The sequence below is a fragment of the Vigna unguiculata genome, chromosome 2, assembly GCF_004118075.2.
Source record: "Vigna unguiculata cultivar IT97K-499-35 chromosome 2, ASM411807v1, whole genome shotgun sequence".
NCBI lineage: Eukaryota > Viridiplantae > Streptophyta > Magnoliopsida > Fabales > Fabaceae > Vigna > Vigna unguiculata.
In genome coordinates, this window is record NC_040280.1 from 32,549,094 (window position 1) to 32,566,285 (window position 17,192).

Sequence of the window (17,192 nt, forward strand, 5' to 3'; positions counted from 1 at the left end):
GAAATTGTTGAGACAATCAACATTTTTGTTCCAATGACGAAAAAAGTAATCACAAAAGTAATGCGGCAACTAACTACAGAAACCAACCTCTACAACATCTACGACAACCAACCCAGCCAAGGTGGACAATGATTTTCTTACAGCAACATGCACGGCAATTGATCCTCCCATGCTTTAATAATGAAACAAATTTAATAACTGGTAATAACAATAATATACAACGAAGTTAAATGTAATTTATATAAGTGGAAAATTGGTCATGCTCAGTACACCAAACATATTCATAGGAATAAAATTCAGAAAAGAAAATAAGTGAAAAATAAAGACAAGTGGTGCAGACACAGACAAAAATAGAAAAAGAAACACAAATATCTGCAAGAGTAAATGCAGATGTGAAATTAAAGCGGTAATACATAACAATTAGGTCCCTGATAAATTTAAAAACTTTGCAAATAGGTCCCTGATAAATTTAAAAACTGTGCAGGTAGGTCCCTGATAAATTTAAAAAGTTTTCAAATAGATCCCTGATTAAAATTTTTGAAATTAGGTCCTAGTTAAATCTATAAACTTTCCAATTAGGTCTCAAAAAAATTTAGAAACTTTGCAATTAGGTCCCTAACAAATTTAAAAACTTTGCAATTAGGTCCCTAATAATTTTAGAAACTTTGTTGGTAGGTCCCTGATAAATTTAGGAACTTTGCAGGTAAATTCCTAATAAAATACAAATTTTGCAGGTGGGTCTCTCATAACTTTAAACATGATAAATTTAAACAATTTGTTGATGATTCTTTTTTAATTTAAAAACTTTGCAGGTGGGTTCTTGATAAATTAAAAATTTTGCAGGTATATCCCTAAGAAATTTAAAAAATCTGCAAGTAGGTCCCTAATAAATTTAAAATGTTGCAGGTAGGTTCCTGATAAATTTAACAAGTTTGAAAATAGATCCGTGATTAAAAAATTTGAAATTTGTTCCTAGATAAATTTATAAACTTTCCAATTAGGTCCCAAGTAAATTTAGAAACTTTGCAATTAGGTCCCCAACGAATTTAGAAACTTTGCAATTAGGTCTCTAATAAATTTAGAAACTTTGCAGGTTAGTTGTTGATAAATTTAAGAACTTTACAGGTATGTCCCTAACTAATTTAAAAATTTTGTAGGTGGATCCCTCATAACTTTAAACTTTAAAAATTTTGCAGATGGTCCCTCGTAACTCTAAGAACTTTGCAGGTAAGTTTATGATAAATTTAAACAATTGGCAGATAAGTCCTTACTAAATTTAAAAACTTTGCAGGTAGGTCCTTGATAAATTAAAAAAATTTGAAGGTAAATCCCTAAGAAATTTAAAAAATTTTCAAGTAGGTCCCTGGTAAATTTAAAAACTTTGCAGGTAAGTTCCTATAAATTTAGGAACATTGCAGGTAAGTCCCTAATAAATTTAAAAATTTTGCAGATGGGTCTCTCAAAACATTAAAAATGATAAATTTAAATAATTTGTTGATGGGTCTTTGCTAAATTTAAAAACTTTGCAGGTAGGTCCTTGATAAATTAAAAAAATTTGCAGGTAGATCCCTAAAAAAGTTTAAAAATTTGCAAGTAGGTCCCTAATAAATTTAAAAACTTTGCAAGTAGGTCCCTGATAAATTTCAAATCTTTGTGGATAGGTCCCTGATTAAAAATTTTGAAATTAGGTCCAAGATAAATCTATAAACTTTCCAATTAGGTCCCATATAAATTTAGAAACTTTGCAATTAGGTCCCTGACAAATTTAGAAACTTTGCAATTAGATCCTTGATAAATGTAGAAACTTTGCAGGCCGGTTCCTGATAAATTTAATAACATTGCAAGTAAGTCCCTAATAAATTTAAAATTTTTACAGGTGGATACCTTATAACTTTAAACTTTGAAAACTTTGCAAGTGGTCTCTCATAACTCTAAGAACTTTGTAGTTAAGTCCATGATAAATTTAAACAATTTGTAGATAGGTCCTTGCGAAATTAAAAAACTTTGTAAGTAGGTCGTTGATAAATTAAAAAATTCTGCAGGTAGATCACTAAGAAATTTAAAAAATTTGCAAGTAGGTCCCTGATAAATTTAAAAACTTTGTAGGTAGGTCCATGATAAATTTAAAAAGTTTGCAGATAGGTCCCTGATTAAAATTTTTGAAATCAGGTCCAAATAAATATATAAACTTTCCAATTAGGTCCCAAATAAATTTAGAAACTTTGCAATTAGGTCCCTGATAAAGTTAGAAACTTTACAGGTAGGTCCCTGATAAACTGAAGAACTTTGCAGGTAAGTCCCTAATAAATTTAAAAATTTTGCAGGTGGGTCTCTCATAACTTTAAACATGATAAATTTAGACAATTTGTTGATGGGTCTTTTCTAAATTTAAAAACTTTGTAGGTAGGTTCTTGATAAATTAAAAAAATCTGCAGGTAGATCCCTAAGAAATTTAAAAAATTTGCAAGAAGGTCCCTATTAAATTTAAAAACTCTGCAAGTAAGTCTCTGATAAATTTAAAAAATTTGCAACTAGATTCCTGATTAAAAAATTTGAAATTAGTTCCTAGATAAATTTATAAACTTTCCAATTAGGTCCCAGATAAATTTAGAAACTTTGCAATTAGGTCCTTGACAAATTTAGAAACTTTGCAATTAGGTCCCTGATAAATTTAGAAACTTTGCAGGTAAGTCCCTGATAAATTTAAGAACTTTGCATGTATGTCCCTAATTAATTTAAAAAAATTTCAGGTGGATCCTTCATAACTTTAAACTTTGAAAACTTTGCAGGTGGTCCCTCATAACTCTAAGAACTTTGCAGGTAAGTTCATAATAAATTTAAATAATTTGCCGATACATGCTTACTAAATTTAAAAACTTTACAGGTTGGTCGTTGATATATTAAAAACATTTGTAGGTAAAACTCTGAGAATTTTAAAAAATGTACAAGTAGGTCCCTATAAATTTAAAAAGTTTGCGAATAGGTCCCTGATTAAAAATTTTGAAATTAGGTCCCAGATAAATCTTTAAACTTTCTAATTAGGTCTCAGATAAATTTAGAAACTTTATAATTAGGTCCGTGATAAATTTAGAAACTTTGCAATTAAATCCTTGATAAATTTAGAAACTTCGTAGATAGGTCCCTATTAAATTTAAGAACTTTGAAGGTAAGTCCCTAATAAATTAAAAAATTTGCAGGTGGGTCCCTCATAACTTAAAAAACTTTGTAGATAGTCCCTCAAAACTTTAAGAACTTTGCAGGTAAGTCCCTGTTAAATTTAAACATTTTGCAGGTAGGTTATTGATAAATTTAAAAACTTTGCAGGTAGGTCCTTGATAAATTAAAAAAATTTGCAGGTAGATCCCTAAAAAATTTTAAAAATTTGAAAAGTAGGTCCCTAATAAATTTAAAAACTTTGTAAGTAGGTCCTTCATAAATTTCAAATCTTTGTGGATAGGTCCCTGATTAAAAATTTTGAAATTAGGTACAAGATAAATCTATAAACTTTCCAATTAGGTTCGAGATAAATTTAAAAACTTTGCAATTAGGTCCCTGACAAATTTAGAAACTTTGCAATTAGATCCTTGATAAATGTAGAAACTTTGCAGGCCGGTTCCTGATAAATTTGATAACATTGCAAGTAAGTCCTTACTAAATTTAAAATTTTTACAGGTGGATCCCTTATAACTTTAAACTTTGAAAACTTTGCAAGTGGTCTCTCATAACTCTAAGAACTATGCAGTTAAGTCCATGATAAATTTAAACAATTTGTAGATAGGTCCTTGCGAAATTAAAAAACTTTGTACGTAGGTCGTTGATAAATTAAAAAATTTTGCAGGTAGATCACTAAGAAATTTAAAAAATTTGCAAGTAGGTCCCTGATAAATTTAAAAACTTTGTAGGTAGGTCCATGATAAATTTAAAAAGTTTGCAGATAGGTCCCTGATTAAAATTTTTGAAATTAAGTCCTAGATAAATCTATAAACTTTCCAATTAGGTCCCAACTAAATTTAGAAACTTTGCAATTAGGTCCCTGATAAAGTTAGAAACTTTGCAGGCAGGTCCCTGATAAATTTAAGAACTTTGCAGGTAAGTCCCTAATAAATTTAAAAATTTTGCAGGTGGGTCTCTCATAACTTTAAACATGATAAATTTAGACAATTTGTTGATGGGTCTTTTCGAAATTTAAAAACTTTGTTGGTAGGTCCTTGATAAATTAAAAAAATCTGCAGGTAGATCCCTAAGAAATTTAAAAAATTTGCAAGTAGGTCCCTATTAAATTTAAAAACTCTGCAAGTAGGTCTCTGATAAATTTAAAAAATTTGCAAATAGATTCCTGATTAAAAAATTTGAAATTAGTTCCTAGATAAATTTATAAACTTTCCAATTAGGTCCCAGATAAATTTAGAAACTTTGCAATTAGGTCTTGACAAATGTAGAAACTTTGCAATTAGGTCCCTGATAAATTTAGAAGCTTTACAGGTTGGTCCCTCATCAATTTAAGAATTTTGCATGTATGTCCATAATTAATTTAAAATTTTTTCAGGTGGATCCTTCATAACTTTAAACTTTGGAAACTTTGCAGGTGGTCCCTCATAACTCTAAGAACTTTGCAGGTAAGTTCATGATAAATTTAAATAATTTGCCGATAGGTCCTTACTAAATTTAAAAACTTTACAGGTTGGTCCTTGATATATTAAAAACATTTCCAGGTAAAACTCTAAGAAATTTAAAAAATGTACAAGTAGGTCCGTGAAAAATTTAAAAACTTTGCAGGTAAGTCCCTATAAATTTAAAAAGTTCGCGAATAGGTCCCTGATTAAAAATTTGGAAATTAGGTCCCAGATAAATCTTTAAACTTTCTAATTAGGTCTCAGATAAATTTAGAAACTTTATAATTATGTTCGTGATAAATTTAGAAACTTTGCAATTAAATCCTTGATAAATTTAGAAACTTCGTAGATAGGTCCCTAATAAATTTAAGAACTTTGAAGGTAAGTCCCTAATAAATTAAAAAAAATTTCAGGTGGGTCCCTCATAACTTAAAAAACTTTGTAGATAGTCCCTTGAAACTTTAAGAACTTTGCAGGTAAGTCCCTGTTAAATTTAAACATTTTGCAGGTAGGTTCTTGATAAATTTAAAAACTTTGCATATAGGTCCCTGATAAATTAAAACATTTTGTGGGTAGATCCCTAATAAATTTAAAATTTTTTAAAATAGATCGCTGTTAAATTTAAAAACTTTGCATGTAGGTCCTTGATAAATTTAAAAGATTTGCGGATAGGTCCCTGATTAGAAATTTTGAAATTAGGTCCAAGATAAATCTATAAACTTTCCAAATAGGTCCGAGATAAATTTAGAAACTTTTGCAATTAGGTCCTTGATAAATTTAGAAACTTTGCAATAGGTCCATGATAAATTTAGAAATTTTGCAGGTAGGTCCCTAATAAATTCAAGAACTTTGCAGGTAAGTCCCTGATAAATTTAAAAAATTTGCATGTAGGTCCCTCGTAACTTTAAAAACTTTGCATATAGTCCTTCATAACTTTAAGAACTTTGCAGATAAGTCCCTAATAAATTTAAACATTTTGCAGGTAGGTCCTTAATAAATTTAAAAACTTTGTAGGTAGGTCCCTCATTAATTAAAAAAAAAATTGCAAGTAGATCCCTAATAAATTTAAAAGATTTGAAAGTAGATCCTTGATAAATTTAAAAACTTTGCAGGTAGGTCCTTGATAAATTTAAAAAGTTTGCGGATAGGTCCCTAATTAGAAATTTTGAAATTAGGTCCAAGATAAATCTATAAACTTTCCAATTAGGTTTCAGATAAATTTAGAAACTTTGCAATTAGGTCCCTGATAAATTTAGAAACTTTGCAAGTAGATTCTTGATAAATTTAGAAAGTTTGCAGGTAGGTCCTTGATGAATTTAAGAACTTTGCAGATAAGTCTCTGATAAATTTAAAAATTTGCAAGTAGGTCCCTCATAACTTTTGAAACTTTGCAAATAGTCCTTCATAACTTTAAAAACTTTGCAGATAAATCTCTGATAAATTGAAACATTTTGCAGGTAAATCCTTGATAAATTTAAAAACTTTGCAGGTAGGTCCCTGATAAATTTAAAAAATTTGCGAATAGATCCCACGACACTCTTAAAATCTCCTATTTTGGTAATAGAAAAACAGATGCTTGTTGTGATTGTTTGAATATTTTGCACTTTGTGCTAATGGGATTATAAATAGATTCTCAAAAGGATAATATTGGTACTGTGAAGGGCATGGGGTGCAGGAAGAATTTGCCTTCAGGAAGAAAGAGCCCATTAACAGTAGTAAAAGCCCAACGGCCCGCGAGAAACAGGTAGGTACCAGTTGTACTAAAAGCCTAGGGTGTGACTGGCATGGGTGCGTAGGTCGTAACCCTAAAATCAGAACCAGCGAGTGGCAGTGACACAATAAATATCCATTCCTCTCGAACCACCTCATTTCCCTCCACCCCTCTCTCTCTTTCACCACACACTCCCGCTCGCACGTTTATCTTTCACAGCTCATGGCGGAGGAAGAAGTTGCGGCACCTGCTGGCAGCCCCGTTCCCTCCGATCACAAGCGCAAACTCGAAGATCTGCAGCCCGAAACCACCGAATCTAATGCCATCTCCAACTCCAACCTCGACGGCGAAACGGCCGATGCGGCGGTTCCCGGAGAGACCGAGAACAAGCGTCCTCGCCTCGACGACCAGCGGGATGTCCCCGGTACTGTAATCGTCAATTTGTTTTCCAATTCAATTATTCGTGTCTTGCAATGGCGGTAATGATTTTTTCTGTTCGTTAGAATATTGTTAGTGAAATAATCCTCGAGAATGATATATATTAGGTCTGAAAGAGAGAAAGAGGAGAAATGATTTATATTAAATGCTAGCGCCACAGCAGTTAAATTGCATTATCGGCTTAATTTACTGGGTATCATGGAATTACGTGGGTTACACTCTCTTTAATGAATCTTGCTCGCATTTTATGACTCTGAATACATTCCAGCGTGTAATAGGGTGTGGTTTAGAAAGAGTGTGGTTCTATCACTCCCCATGGTACTTTTCTTGTGAGGACCTTTTTGTGTAAATCTTACTCCGGTTTTGGTGTCAACAGCTGATACAAACGGGCATCAAGATGAGCAAGATGCTGATCAAGGGAATGAAACCGAGGAAAGATCGGCTTTGGAGGATGTTACTCCCGAGCCTGATCAATCTACTGCCAAAGATCCGTCTGAGGCAACTGTTGTTCAACAAACATCCGGTGAGAATAGCGAGCAAGCTGATGCCAGAGAATCTCCTGTCGAGAACGCTGGACATGAAAGTGCCGAGGAGCCTTCTAAAGAAACTCAACAAGAGTCTAAGGACGCAACTGAGCAAGATACTTCTGGAGACAACCAACCCAGTGTGGAGGTTCCGTATGATAAGGTGTATATTATGTAGCTTAGATTTTTATGTTATATTAAGTGCGCTTGTGAAAATATTTTATTTTGGATTCCTGTATATTTGAACACCGTAGTTGTTCTTACCTATTTGTATTTTGCTTTAAAATATTATTTATATTCTATGAATTTACTGTACTTGATTTCAGCAAGACGCTTCTTCTGAACACAAGCAATCCGCGTCCGAGGCTGAGGTAACAACACGGAGAATTGAGGTTCCTAACAACAAGGTATTTCGATTCTCTTGGATGCATGTTATGGGGCTCTATTATATTACATGTTTGTGTCGGTGTTAGATTTTGTGGGTACTGATCATTTACTTTGAAGCACACAATGCAATTGAGAAATTTTCTCTCTGTCATGGTTTGTAGTTTTGCTTCTTTTTGGTATTCTGCAATTAACAGTTCTGTTGCACATGTGTTTGCATCTTGTATGGGCTCTAATGTATTGTTAGAATTGGGACTCAGTTTGAAAATATTAGTCAAAATATGCATCTGTGTTTGAGCACTAACAGTTGATTTTTGTTGTAGTTGAAGTAGTCATGTTTGTGTTTGTCTGACTGTATTTTTACTCATGAATTGCCAGTGACAATCGACATGATTGGTTTGGGACTAAAGAGGAAACGGGGGAATCATAGGGTGGATCTAGTTGAGCTAGTTTATCGGTTTAGTTAGGTTTAATCCATATTATATTATGAAAAACTCACTTGCGTAGTTTATTTATATGACTTAATTAACATTTTAATGGTCACAATAGAGGATGTTTTGATTTTAGTTCCTATTTAGTTTTTTGTTTAGTTTTCCTCTCTTTTTTTTTTGCTTTTAGTTCCTGCCTTTAGCGTTATTTGTAAATTTAGTGATGACATCACATGGAATGTCAACAAAATAGCCAACTGAGCAATGGTGACATCATCAAAAAGAGTCTTGTTAACATAAATCAAGGACTAAAATGTGGTACATTTATAGGGACTAAAATAAAACAAGTACATTATTTGATATTTTTTAAGGAACTAAAATTAAATAATAAAATATTTCCGGGGACTTAGAGGAGAAATATCGTATTTGTAAGGACTAAAAACCAAAGCTAATGTTTTTACACGGGAGTTAAATATTAAGTGACATATTTTACTAATTCTTTCGTCATATTCAACAACCATAATGGTTATTATCATTTGAAATTCACAGTAATAAACTAAATATAATAATTCCTCCACTTAACAAAAATATAAATTTTTTTTATTGCGTTGCTGCAACTTCCTTGTTTTTTATTTTGGGGTTACGACCTATGCATCCATGCCTGTCACACCCTTTACGTCCTTCTACAAGTACCTTCCTCTGTATCACGGGTGCGGGCTTCTCCTATTGTCAATGTGGTTTTGATACTGCAACTAGTCATTATACATTAGTCATCGGGAACCAGTCATTATCGAAATCTCACAGTAGTAGTCAAAATATACTTTTTTCTCTGCTTAAAATATATCATTTTTCTATTTTAATCCCCACACATAAGATACATTTTTTAATAGGGAATTTATAATTGATTTAAGAAGCTTCACCTGCTTTTGCTTGGTTTGCTTGTATTATTGCTGCTTAGGCTGTACCCTGTCTTCATTGCCACTGATCATTAAATTGTAACCTTACTACACACCTTTTCATTTAAATGGAGTGAAGAATGATGCAGTAGTTGTCCATTTCCTCCTCGGACTACCATGTTCCTTCTTTGAAACAATGAAAAGTAAAGAACGATCCTTTGTTCAACTTGTTTTGGTTCTGGGGTTTCTCTGTTATGGTTCTTGGTTCTATATCATATTTATTGACTGGTCAGAGTCTATTACCAAATAATAATCACTCTTGATTGGTTTAGTACAAGTTGTTATCATTTGTTATTTTCATTCCTGAAGATCAGAAACCCTAAACATATTAGCTTGAGAAAAACGGTCATGGAGATCCTATCATACCTCTGAAGCTTGATCAATCCGGAGAATGGATTGCATAACAGAATCATCAATGGGTCTATGAATCATCACTCCCATGCCTATCTGTTGCTGACGGAGGAAGAGTGCTGCCATCTACAAGCTTCAACTTATTCTTGGAGGGGAGGGCGAGCGGTGAGACTACTGCTTGTGAGGGATTGGTGAGGTAATCACCATAAGTGGAGCTCTGATTAGCCATCTACAAGAAGAGAGCAACAAATATTCGTATCAGTGTTTTGACCACCGTAGTCCCCAAAGGAGCTTTGATACCATCTCAGAATGAATATCTCATTGACCTCATCATTCTCCCGTCAATACAGTAAAGGCTCTAGCCATTTATACAAGGATGAAGGAATTATATGTACATAACAAACTTGACACGTGTAATGCTATGTATAAAACTGTACAGGAGTGAAATATAGAAACTTGTACTGAACCAATCAAGAGTTATTATTTTTAAATTTGTTCTATTTTGCTATGCTTTCTTTAATCCTTTTAGGTACCAACAATGAAGTTAGTTGCACGCGCATTTGTTACATTCTCACTTGAAGCTGTCTTATTTTCTAATTAATTGAACATCTGTCTTGGATTTGTTTTCTAATGATTTACTTTTTTATGCACAGGTTGGTGTACTTATTGGGAAGGCTGGGGATACTATACGATACCTACAATATAATTCAGGTGCCAAGATTCAGATCACTAGGGATGCTGATGCTGATCCCCACTGTGCAACAAGGTCTGTGGAATTGATAGGAAGTTTGGAAAGTATTGATAAGGCAGAAAAACTAATGAATGCCGTGATTGCAGAGGTTTGATATCATATCCGTTTTTCATCTTGCTCTTGTTTGTCTACTTTTTTCTTGTCTTTATTCTTATGCTTGTTTCATTTTCATATTTGGCAGGCTGATGCTGGGGGATCTCCTTCACTTGTAGCACGCGGCCTCTCCCCTGCTCAAGCTACTGTTGGATCTGAACAAATTCAGATACAAGTTCCAAATGAAAAGGTGATAGACTAATAATCTATAAATTTGTTTTATTTGAAAAAATCATTATTCGTTCTTTTTATTATTGTATCTTAAGAGTGTTGTGTTTCTTTTATACAGGTTGGATTAATCATTGGGAGAGGTGGAGAAACAATTAAAAGCCTGCAGACCAAATCTGGGGCACGGATCCAGGTAGTTGTTATCGTTAACCTTGAACCTTTTTGTATTAAATCTGTGTAGTCAATATTGTATCCAAATTTGTAAAGGATTAAACTGCTAATAATGAGCTCTATATCAAAGCTTAAAAATTTAACTGTAATACTTTGATTCTGAATGCACGGTAAAGAATAATATAATGGAGTGCATCCTGATTTGTCATGTTTCTTGAAATCATTCTGATTTTTGAAATACATCTCATTGTAAATTAATGAATAGATCTATGAAATGTGAATTTGTTGCATATTTTATGTAAACTAACCAGTGGTGACCAACTCATTGTCAAACCAATGTGTCTTAGTTATCTCTTATGAGTTAAATTCAGTTATTCAATGCTAGTTTATTTCTTAGTTATATGAAAGTTTTGTACTTGAGTGCAGTTTTAGTTTTTTCCTGCCGAGATCGTTATGGTCCTTGCCTGAACATTGATCATCATTATGAAGGGATGTGTGTCCTAAAGCTAAATGTCATCTAAATGCATACTGCTGAATCTGATAAGAAGGATGTTTCTTGTATATTGAGTTTATTTTAGGCTTGGAGACTTAAACATATTTCATGATGTTTGTTGTTACTTGTGTGTTTAGCTGAACACTCACATTTGAGTGTTAATTATAGTTGTCTTTGATCTTGAAATAATATTTTCATATCTTTTAGTCTTCATGTATATGTATACTGAATTATTTAACTTGAAATTGAAATCTTTGGTATATTTAACTCACAATTTTATAATCTCTTCATTCTCCTTTTTCGATTTTACCTTGTGAATTTTGATTAAATTCTTTTTTTCACGTTTTAGTTGATTCCTCAACATCTTCCAGAAGGGGATGATTCTAAAGAAAGAACTGTTCAAGTTACTGGTGATAAGAGGCAAATTGAAATTGCACAAGAATTGATAAAAGAAGTTATGAATCAGGTGTGTGTGACTATACATGGCTTATGTTGCGGAAGTTTACAATTTTAATATTCGGATATTATTGGTGCCTGTTTATCTTAGTATAGTCTTTACATTAATGATCATTATTCTGCATTGGTGTTGATTTATTGACAAATTTTATGTATAGTGATTTTATGTTAATATCCATGTGTTGAATTTGGCTGAACAAATTGCAGTAATTTTTAATGATTGTGGGTGGTATGGTTATTGTGTAATCTGTGTCCATAACCATGTTTGTTATTGGGGTAATGCCACCAAATATTGCTTGTTAATTTTGGATGCACTGATGTTGAATTTCCCATTGTAATCACGAGTTTTATTTATTACTTCATTAAAAATTTTATGCAAAAATGAAACAAAAAAAATACCAAAAGTTATTAGTTGTATATAGCTATCATTGTAAATCGGAATCTAGACATTTTCCATGTAGTGTGCATGTATAGAATACAGATCTAGACAATCCTCATATATCTGTGCTTGTTTTATTTGGGTTTGATTGCTACCCTACAATTGTATTGTGAAAGCAATAGAAATCTTGATTGTGTTCAAGGAAGTATCCCATGTATTCAATGCCTGTATGAACCATTTATGGAAGTATTGTATCTATTGCTGCCATAGAAGTGAGATTGATAACCTGAAACCGTGTTCATGAGTTTGGGAAATGAACAATTATCCATGCCAAGGTCAATTAAATCTTCTTAGAAGATCGTATATGTAAACCAAGATGTCAGTTGCAATGATTTATTTTTCTTGAAGGTGCCAATTTCGAATTGGTTGGCTTTAAAAATGCAGATTTGGCTATTGTCTTTTCCCTGGGGTCAGCATTGCTTTCTTGATGTAGCGTAGACAACATATTCACTTTCATCCACTGAAGAGAGGTGGCTGGCATTAAAACCTCAGATTGCAGGATGTTTAATGGTTGGTAAGATTGCTTCAAGACTTAAAAATCATGATTCAGTAAGAATATGTTGTGCTGGCCTTGGTGCTCAAATAGAGCTGCTGTGTGATTTGCATGAGACCTTTTGGAAGGAAAGTCATACCTGGTGAAGTAATGGAGTCTGATGATTTTAACTATGTTAGGGTTGTGTTTTCTTTATCTAGTTCAATACTCAAATATTTAATAAGTAATTCATATCATATGGTGTGTATTGAGGTTGGGGATGTTAAAATTAACGTAAATCATATGACCAGGTGTCAATCCCAGTATAACGTGTTCATTATCATGCTGTCTATCATATATTGAACCTAATGATAGTTGTGGTTTAAAGTACTAGCATAGCATGCTGTTAGATGAGTGTTCAATTGGTGTTGTGAATACACAAGGGCAAGGACACCTACTTGATCATGTTTGTTGATGAAAACATGGATTTGAATATTGAAAACTTAAGTCTGCTTTTGTGAATATTCATAACATAGTGGAAGTCTTTTGTGTTCGGTCCTCAGCATACAAACATGCATTCTCATTGCCTTTTGCCTGTAAAATCTTAACCTTTCATCACCGATTAGTGGTTATGAGCAACATTGACATATTCAATATATTTATTGTTCCCTTTAATATCAACCTAGTATTTATTGCTTTTAGTTTTCACTGTAATCTTTTGAGCATTTTTTAGAACACATTTATACGTTTGTTTAAAGATGTTAAACTTCAATGTGCCATCACTTGTAAGATTATCCACTCGTTGAATTGATAGATTGAATTTAGCTCATAGAGCATTATGAGTTTTGCTTTGTCATTGTCCGGCTCCTTCCTTTTCCTGAGGTGAGATCTTTTATCCCCGTGATAACATCAAGCATTTGGTTTGATTTTATTTATGTAGTGTATTATACTGGATTACCTACTGTAGTCAAGCATCTGATGATTGACATACTACGTATATACATTATTTTTACATCTGCTGCATACTAATGTTACAACCCATCCAGATTTGGTCATACTATAAATTCTATTAACATAGTCTGCGTGCCTTTTTTTGAGCGCATGATGATATGACATGCTATGGATATTACATTATATTTATAACCTGCTACATACTATTCTGTTGGCTCCCATGCAGTTTCAGTATATCCTTATCAAATTCTGATGACTTAGTCTGCGTGCCATTTATATAATTATGCGATGATATAGATGTAACTCCAACTTTCCGACGAAAACTTTTTTGGGTGGCACATCCATTAACATTGAATTTGACTACTACTACTCATGAATTTTAAATGTCTTATCAAAATATGGGTGTTGAAAGCTGCTTTTGGTCTAGCTCTGCGTACGATATTGTTCTGATTAAGAGAATTTTCTTGTTTACTTACTTCATCTTGTGTTTTGGTTGAATAGCCCATCAGGCCATCATCTGGTGGCTTTGGTCAGCAGGCCTATCGCCCACCACGTGGATCTGGTGGCCCACCCCAATGGGGTCAGAGGGGTTCTCATTTCGGCCACCCCTCAGCATATGATTACCAGCATCGTGGGCCATATCCTTCTCATAATCAACCGTATGCCCCTCCATATGGAAATTACCCTCAACATATGGCTCCAAGAAGCAGCTATGGTTCTGGTTGGGAACAAAGGCCTCACCACAGCTTTCAAGCTCCACCCCCACACAATGGTGGTTATGATTATTATGGAGGACAAGGGGGTCATTTATCAGATGCTCCACCATCCACACAGCTTCCTAGTTCAGCCCCACCACATGGTACTGGTCCTTCCCCTCTACCATCTATGGGTCCAGCCCCGACTCAGGTGAATTACAACTATGGACAGTCACAAGGTCAGGATTATGGTCATCAAGCAGCTTATTCTCAGGCAGGACTTCCTCAACAAGGTTATGGACAGGGATACGAGGATTCCAAGTATGAAAATCGTGCTCCTACTCAACATCCGTATGCAGGACATGTAAATTCTCAAACGACATACCCTCAGACTGGTGCTCAGCCTAATTACCCTGCACCTCAGCAATACGGCAAGCCTCCACTGTATGGCATGCCATCACAGGGACAGCCACAACAATCATATGGTCATCCTAGAGCTACTCAACCAGGAGAAATGCCGTATCAGGGTTCTGCTCCTGCCCAGTCATATGGGACCAATGTGCCTACCCAACAACCATACCCATATGCTGTATCTGGGCCATCACAAACAGCATATCCTGGTTATGGGTCTGCACCAGCTGCAGATGGCTACAGTCATCCGCAACCTGCATCGGGTGCACCTTATACCCAGCCACAACCCAGTTATGGTCAGCCAGCTGCCCAACCTGCTGCCAGTTATGCACAGGTCGGGCCCACTGGTTATGCATCATACCCATCTTCACAGCCAGGTTACCCTGAGCAGCAGGCTCCCAACAATGCAGTTTATGGCTACCAAGCACCCCAAGATCCTGCTTATAGCAGTGCTGCCGCACCAGCATATAGTACAGCCCAACCAAGTGGGCAACCAGCTTATGTTCAACCCACTCAAGCTCAAACTGGTTATGAACAATCCAACACACAATCCGCAGCTTATGGGGCTGTACCGGCCACTGCTCCGGCTGCGTATGGCAAGACATTGTCACCACAGCCTGCTGCTTACCCCCAATATGACTCCACCCAGGTTTATGGTGCTCCTCGATGATGTTTTCTATGTTAACAACCAAATTCTAGTATTAGCATGTTCTAATTTTATGGCTCCTATTGGTGTATCCTGCTCTGGAATTGCCTGTAATATGTACTGTTTTACATTATGAACGTGGAACATGAAAATATAATTTTAATAGGCCCCTGTGCTCTCATGTTACAAATTCTTAAAAATCTAAGTTGCCTACGGCTGTTGTTTCTTCTTCGAAGGATTTATAAGGAAGTTAGTCGAGATTGTTGCATCTCTCCTATTTCTGTTCTGCTGAATACATTTAACGCCACTCAGACTCTTTAGTACTTCAGTGCTTCCCGCCGAATATTCCCCGGTTAGTTTCATGAATCCTGTGTAAACATGGTTTTCAATTTCATAAATTAGCGTGCGTTATTTGTTAAATTAAGCATAATTTTTTGTTAAAAGGGGTTGAAGAATTCATTAACTTGCACCATCTATTTTACCCTTAGTAACATGCTACCCTTAATAACATCATAACATGTTAGACGAGATGTGGATCGCGTTAAATGTCCAAAGTAGGTTAAGTTCGGGACTAGACATTTATTTGTAGAATTGATTTTAAATTTACCTTCTTTAACAAAGTTGATTCAAAATAAAATGTGGGTGTAGTGTCACGTGATTTTCCGTTTAGAAAATAGATGTTAGAAAATTAATTTGGATACATAGTGATGTTTTAAAACTAGTAATCAAAGTTGAATTTTGGACGAGAAATTAACACGTACTTTCTTGTTAATCTTTTTTTTAGTTTTTTTTTTTTTTATATATATATTTTGATTGAGTTGATAGTACGCGTAGTGGATACACAAGAAAAAGTGATTTCTATTCTTGACGGACCATGAACAGAACAAAAATTAAATCATGAAACTTACAAAAGTAGCTTCAATGAAGCTTAAGTCTAAAACATGAAATCATGCTTTCAACACAATTTAATTGTTTTCTATAGAAATAGTTCACTAAAATGTATAGAATAAAAATACCTTCAACAGTGCATTTTCTAACGCATTATTAAAATAAAGATGCTTTGCATGATTTGATTGAAATTTTGAATTTATTGAATGTTCATGATTTGAACAGTTTGGCAGGCTTAACCAGCAAGCATTTGTTAATGAATCATAGTCATAGACGAGAAACATGACCCAAACATAAATGAATTCGTTGGGTTTCTTGTAGGCAATTATAGAACCCTAAATCTAATGGTAAAAATACAAACATTTTCAACCCTTAATACTTGAATGGGCATTGGAATCAGTTTTGGAGAAATGAAGTTGCAATGAAGATAAGCCAGTGATACCAGGGTTCCTTAGTTGTTCAAGCTGTTTGTTGCCACGACGAAGCAAGTACTCAATGTAGAGAAAATTTTTCCGATCTACACTCTTTGCATTACGCCGAAACTCTTGCGATACAATTGACTCTATTTTGCGTCGCTCTTCCTCCGATTTGGAACGTGCTGCACGCAGAAACCCTCTGAAAAGACTGAGTACTTGTTTCTGCATCCCAGAAAACCTTTTCACGTTGGAGCTTCCCATCGCATCTTGTTTTCTCCAAATCTATACAAGTTTTCGGGGCACAGATTCTGCACATAAAGAACAACGATGCTGGTGAGTTCGTTCGTTCACACTTTATTGCATCAGATTGGAACGTTGTGAAAACAATAAGCAATATAAAAATCTCAATCCTTTGGAATATCAGAATCAGCCACCTAAAAACCCTACTAAGGATTCAAATCCATGTTAGGCATTTTATCAAATAGTTCGTAAGCAAATATCCGAAACGAATTACCTCAAACTCGAACAGGACAAAACAATTATCCGAAACAAATTTGTTCAGATCGAAATTTAAGCGGTGCAATCAAACCCATCTGTTGTCGATGTTCTGTCTTGGAAAGAGGAAGTTTGCTAAGGTAGGTCTGAGCTAACTATTATTCCAAGTTCAGAATCCATTTGGATTATTAGGGTCCAACTGAAACTATAAAAGCCTACTACTACACACACGTTTCTCTAAC

General features: G+C 34.3%; 2 protein-coding genes across 3 annotated transcripts; one reads left to right on the plus strand and one right to left on the minus strand.

Annotated features, from left to right (window-relative positions):
* Positions 1–6,389: 6,389 nt before the first annotated feature.
* On the plus strand, positions 6,390–15,379 carry LOC114173803 (far upstream element-binding protein 2-like). Of its 2 annotated transcripts, none has more exons than XM_028058415.1 (8): positions 6,390–6,748; positions 7,139–7,449; positions 7,613–7,693; positions 10,059–10,244; positions 10,338–10,439; positions 10,539–10,613; positions 11,431–11,547; positions 13,901–15,379. In XM_028058415.1, the coding sequence occupies exons 1-8, from the start codon at positions 6,547–6,549 to the stop codon at positions 15,173–15,175; spliced, it is 2,349 nt and encodes a 782-aa protein (XP_027914216.1). In that variant the 5' UTR covers positions 6,390–6,546; the 3' UTR covers positions 15,176–15,379. The 2 variants fall into 2 exon arrangements, with proteins under 2 accessions (XP_027914216.1, XP_027914217.1); XM_028058416.1 differs by having other exon boundaries at positions 10,539–10,610.
* Positions 15,380–16,219: 840 nt separating this feature from the next.
* LOC114173992 (succinate dehydrogenase assembly factor 1, mitochondrial) lies at positions 16,220–17,149 on the minus strand. The gene is made up of 2 exons (XM_028058710.1): positions 16,970–17,149; positions 16,220–16,763 (listed from the first exon to the last, which is right to left on the minus strand). The coding sequence occupies exon 2, from the start codon at positions 16,714–16,716 to the stop codon at positions 16,405–16,407; it is 312 nt and encodes a 103-aa protein (XP_027914511.1). The 5' UTR covers positions 16,717–16,763; positions 16,970–17,149; the 3' UTR covers positions 16,220–16,404.
* Between the last annotated feature and the right edge of the window lie 43 nt (positions 17,150–17,192).

Coding starts and splice junctions, on each gene's coding strand:
- LOC114173992 (XM_028058710.1), bottom strand. CDS start 16,716: ATGGGAAGCTCCAACGTGAAAAGGTTTTCTGGGATGCAGAAACAAGTA.
- LOC114173803 (XM_028058415.1), top strand. CDS start 6,547: ATGGCGGAGGAAGAAGTTGCGGCACCTGCTGGCAGCCCCGTTCCCTCC. Junction 6,749..7,138: donor CGACCAGCGGGATGTCCCCG/GTACTGTAATCG, acceptor TGGTGTCAACAG/CTGATACAAACGGGCATCAA. Junction 10,245..10,337: donor TGAATGCCGTGATTGCAGAG/GTTTGATATCAT, acceptor CATATTTGGCAG/GCTGATGCTGGGGGATCTCC.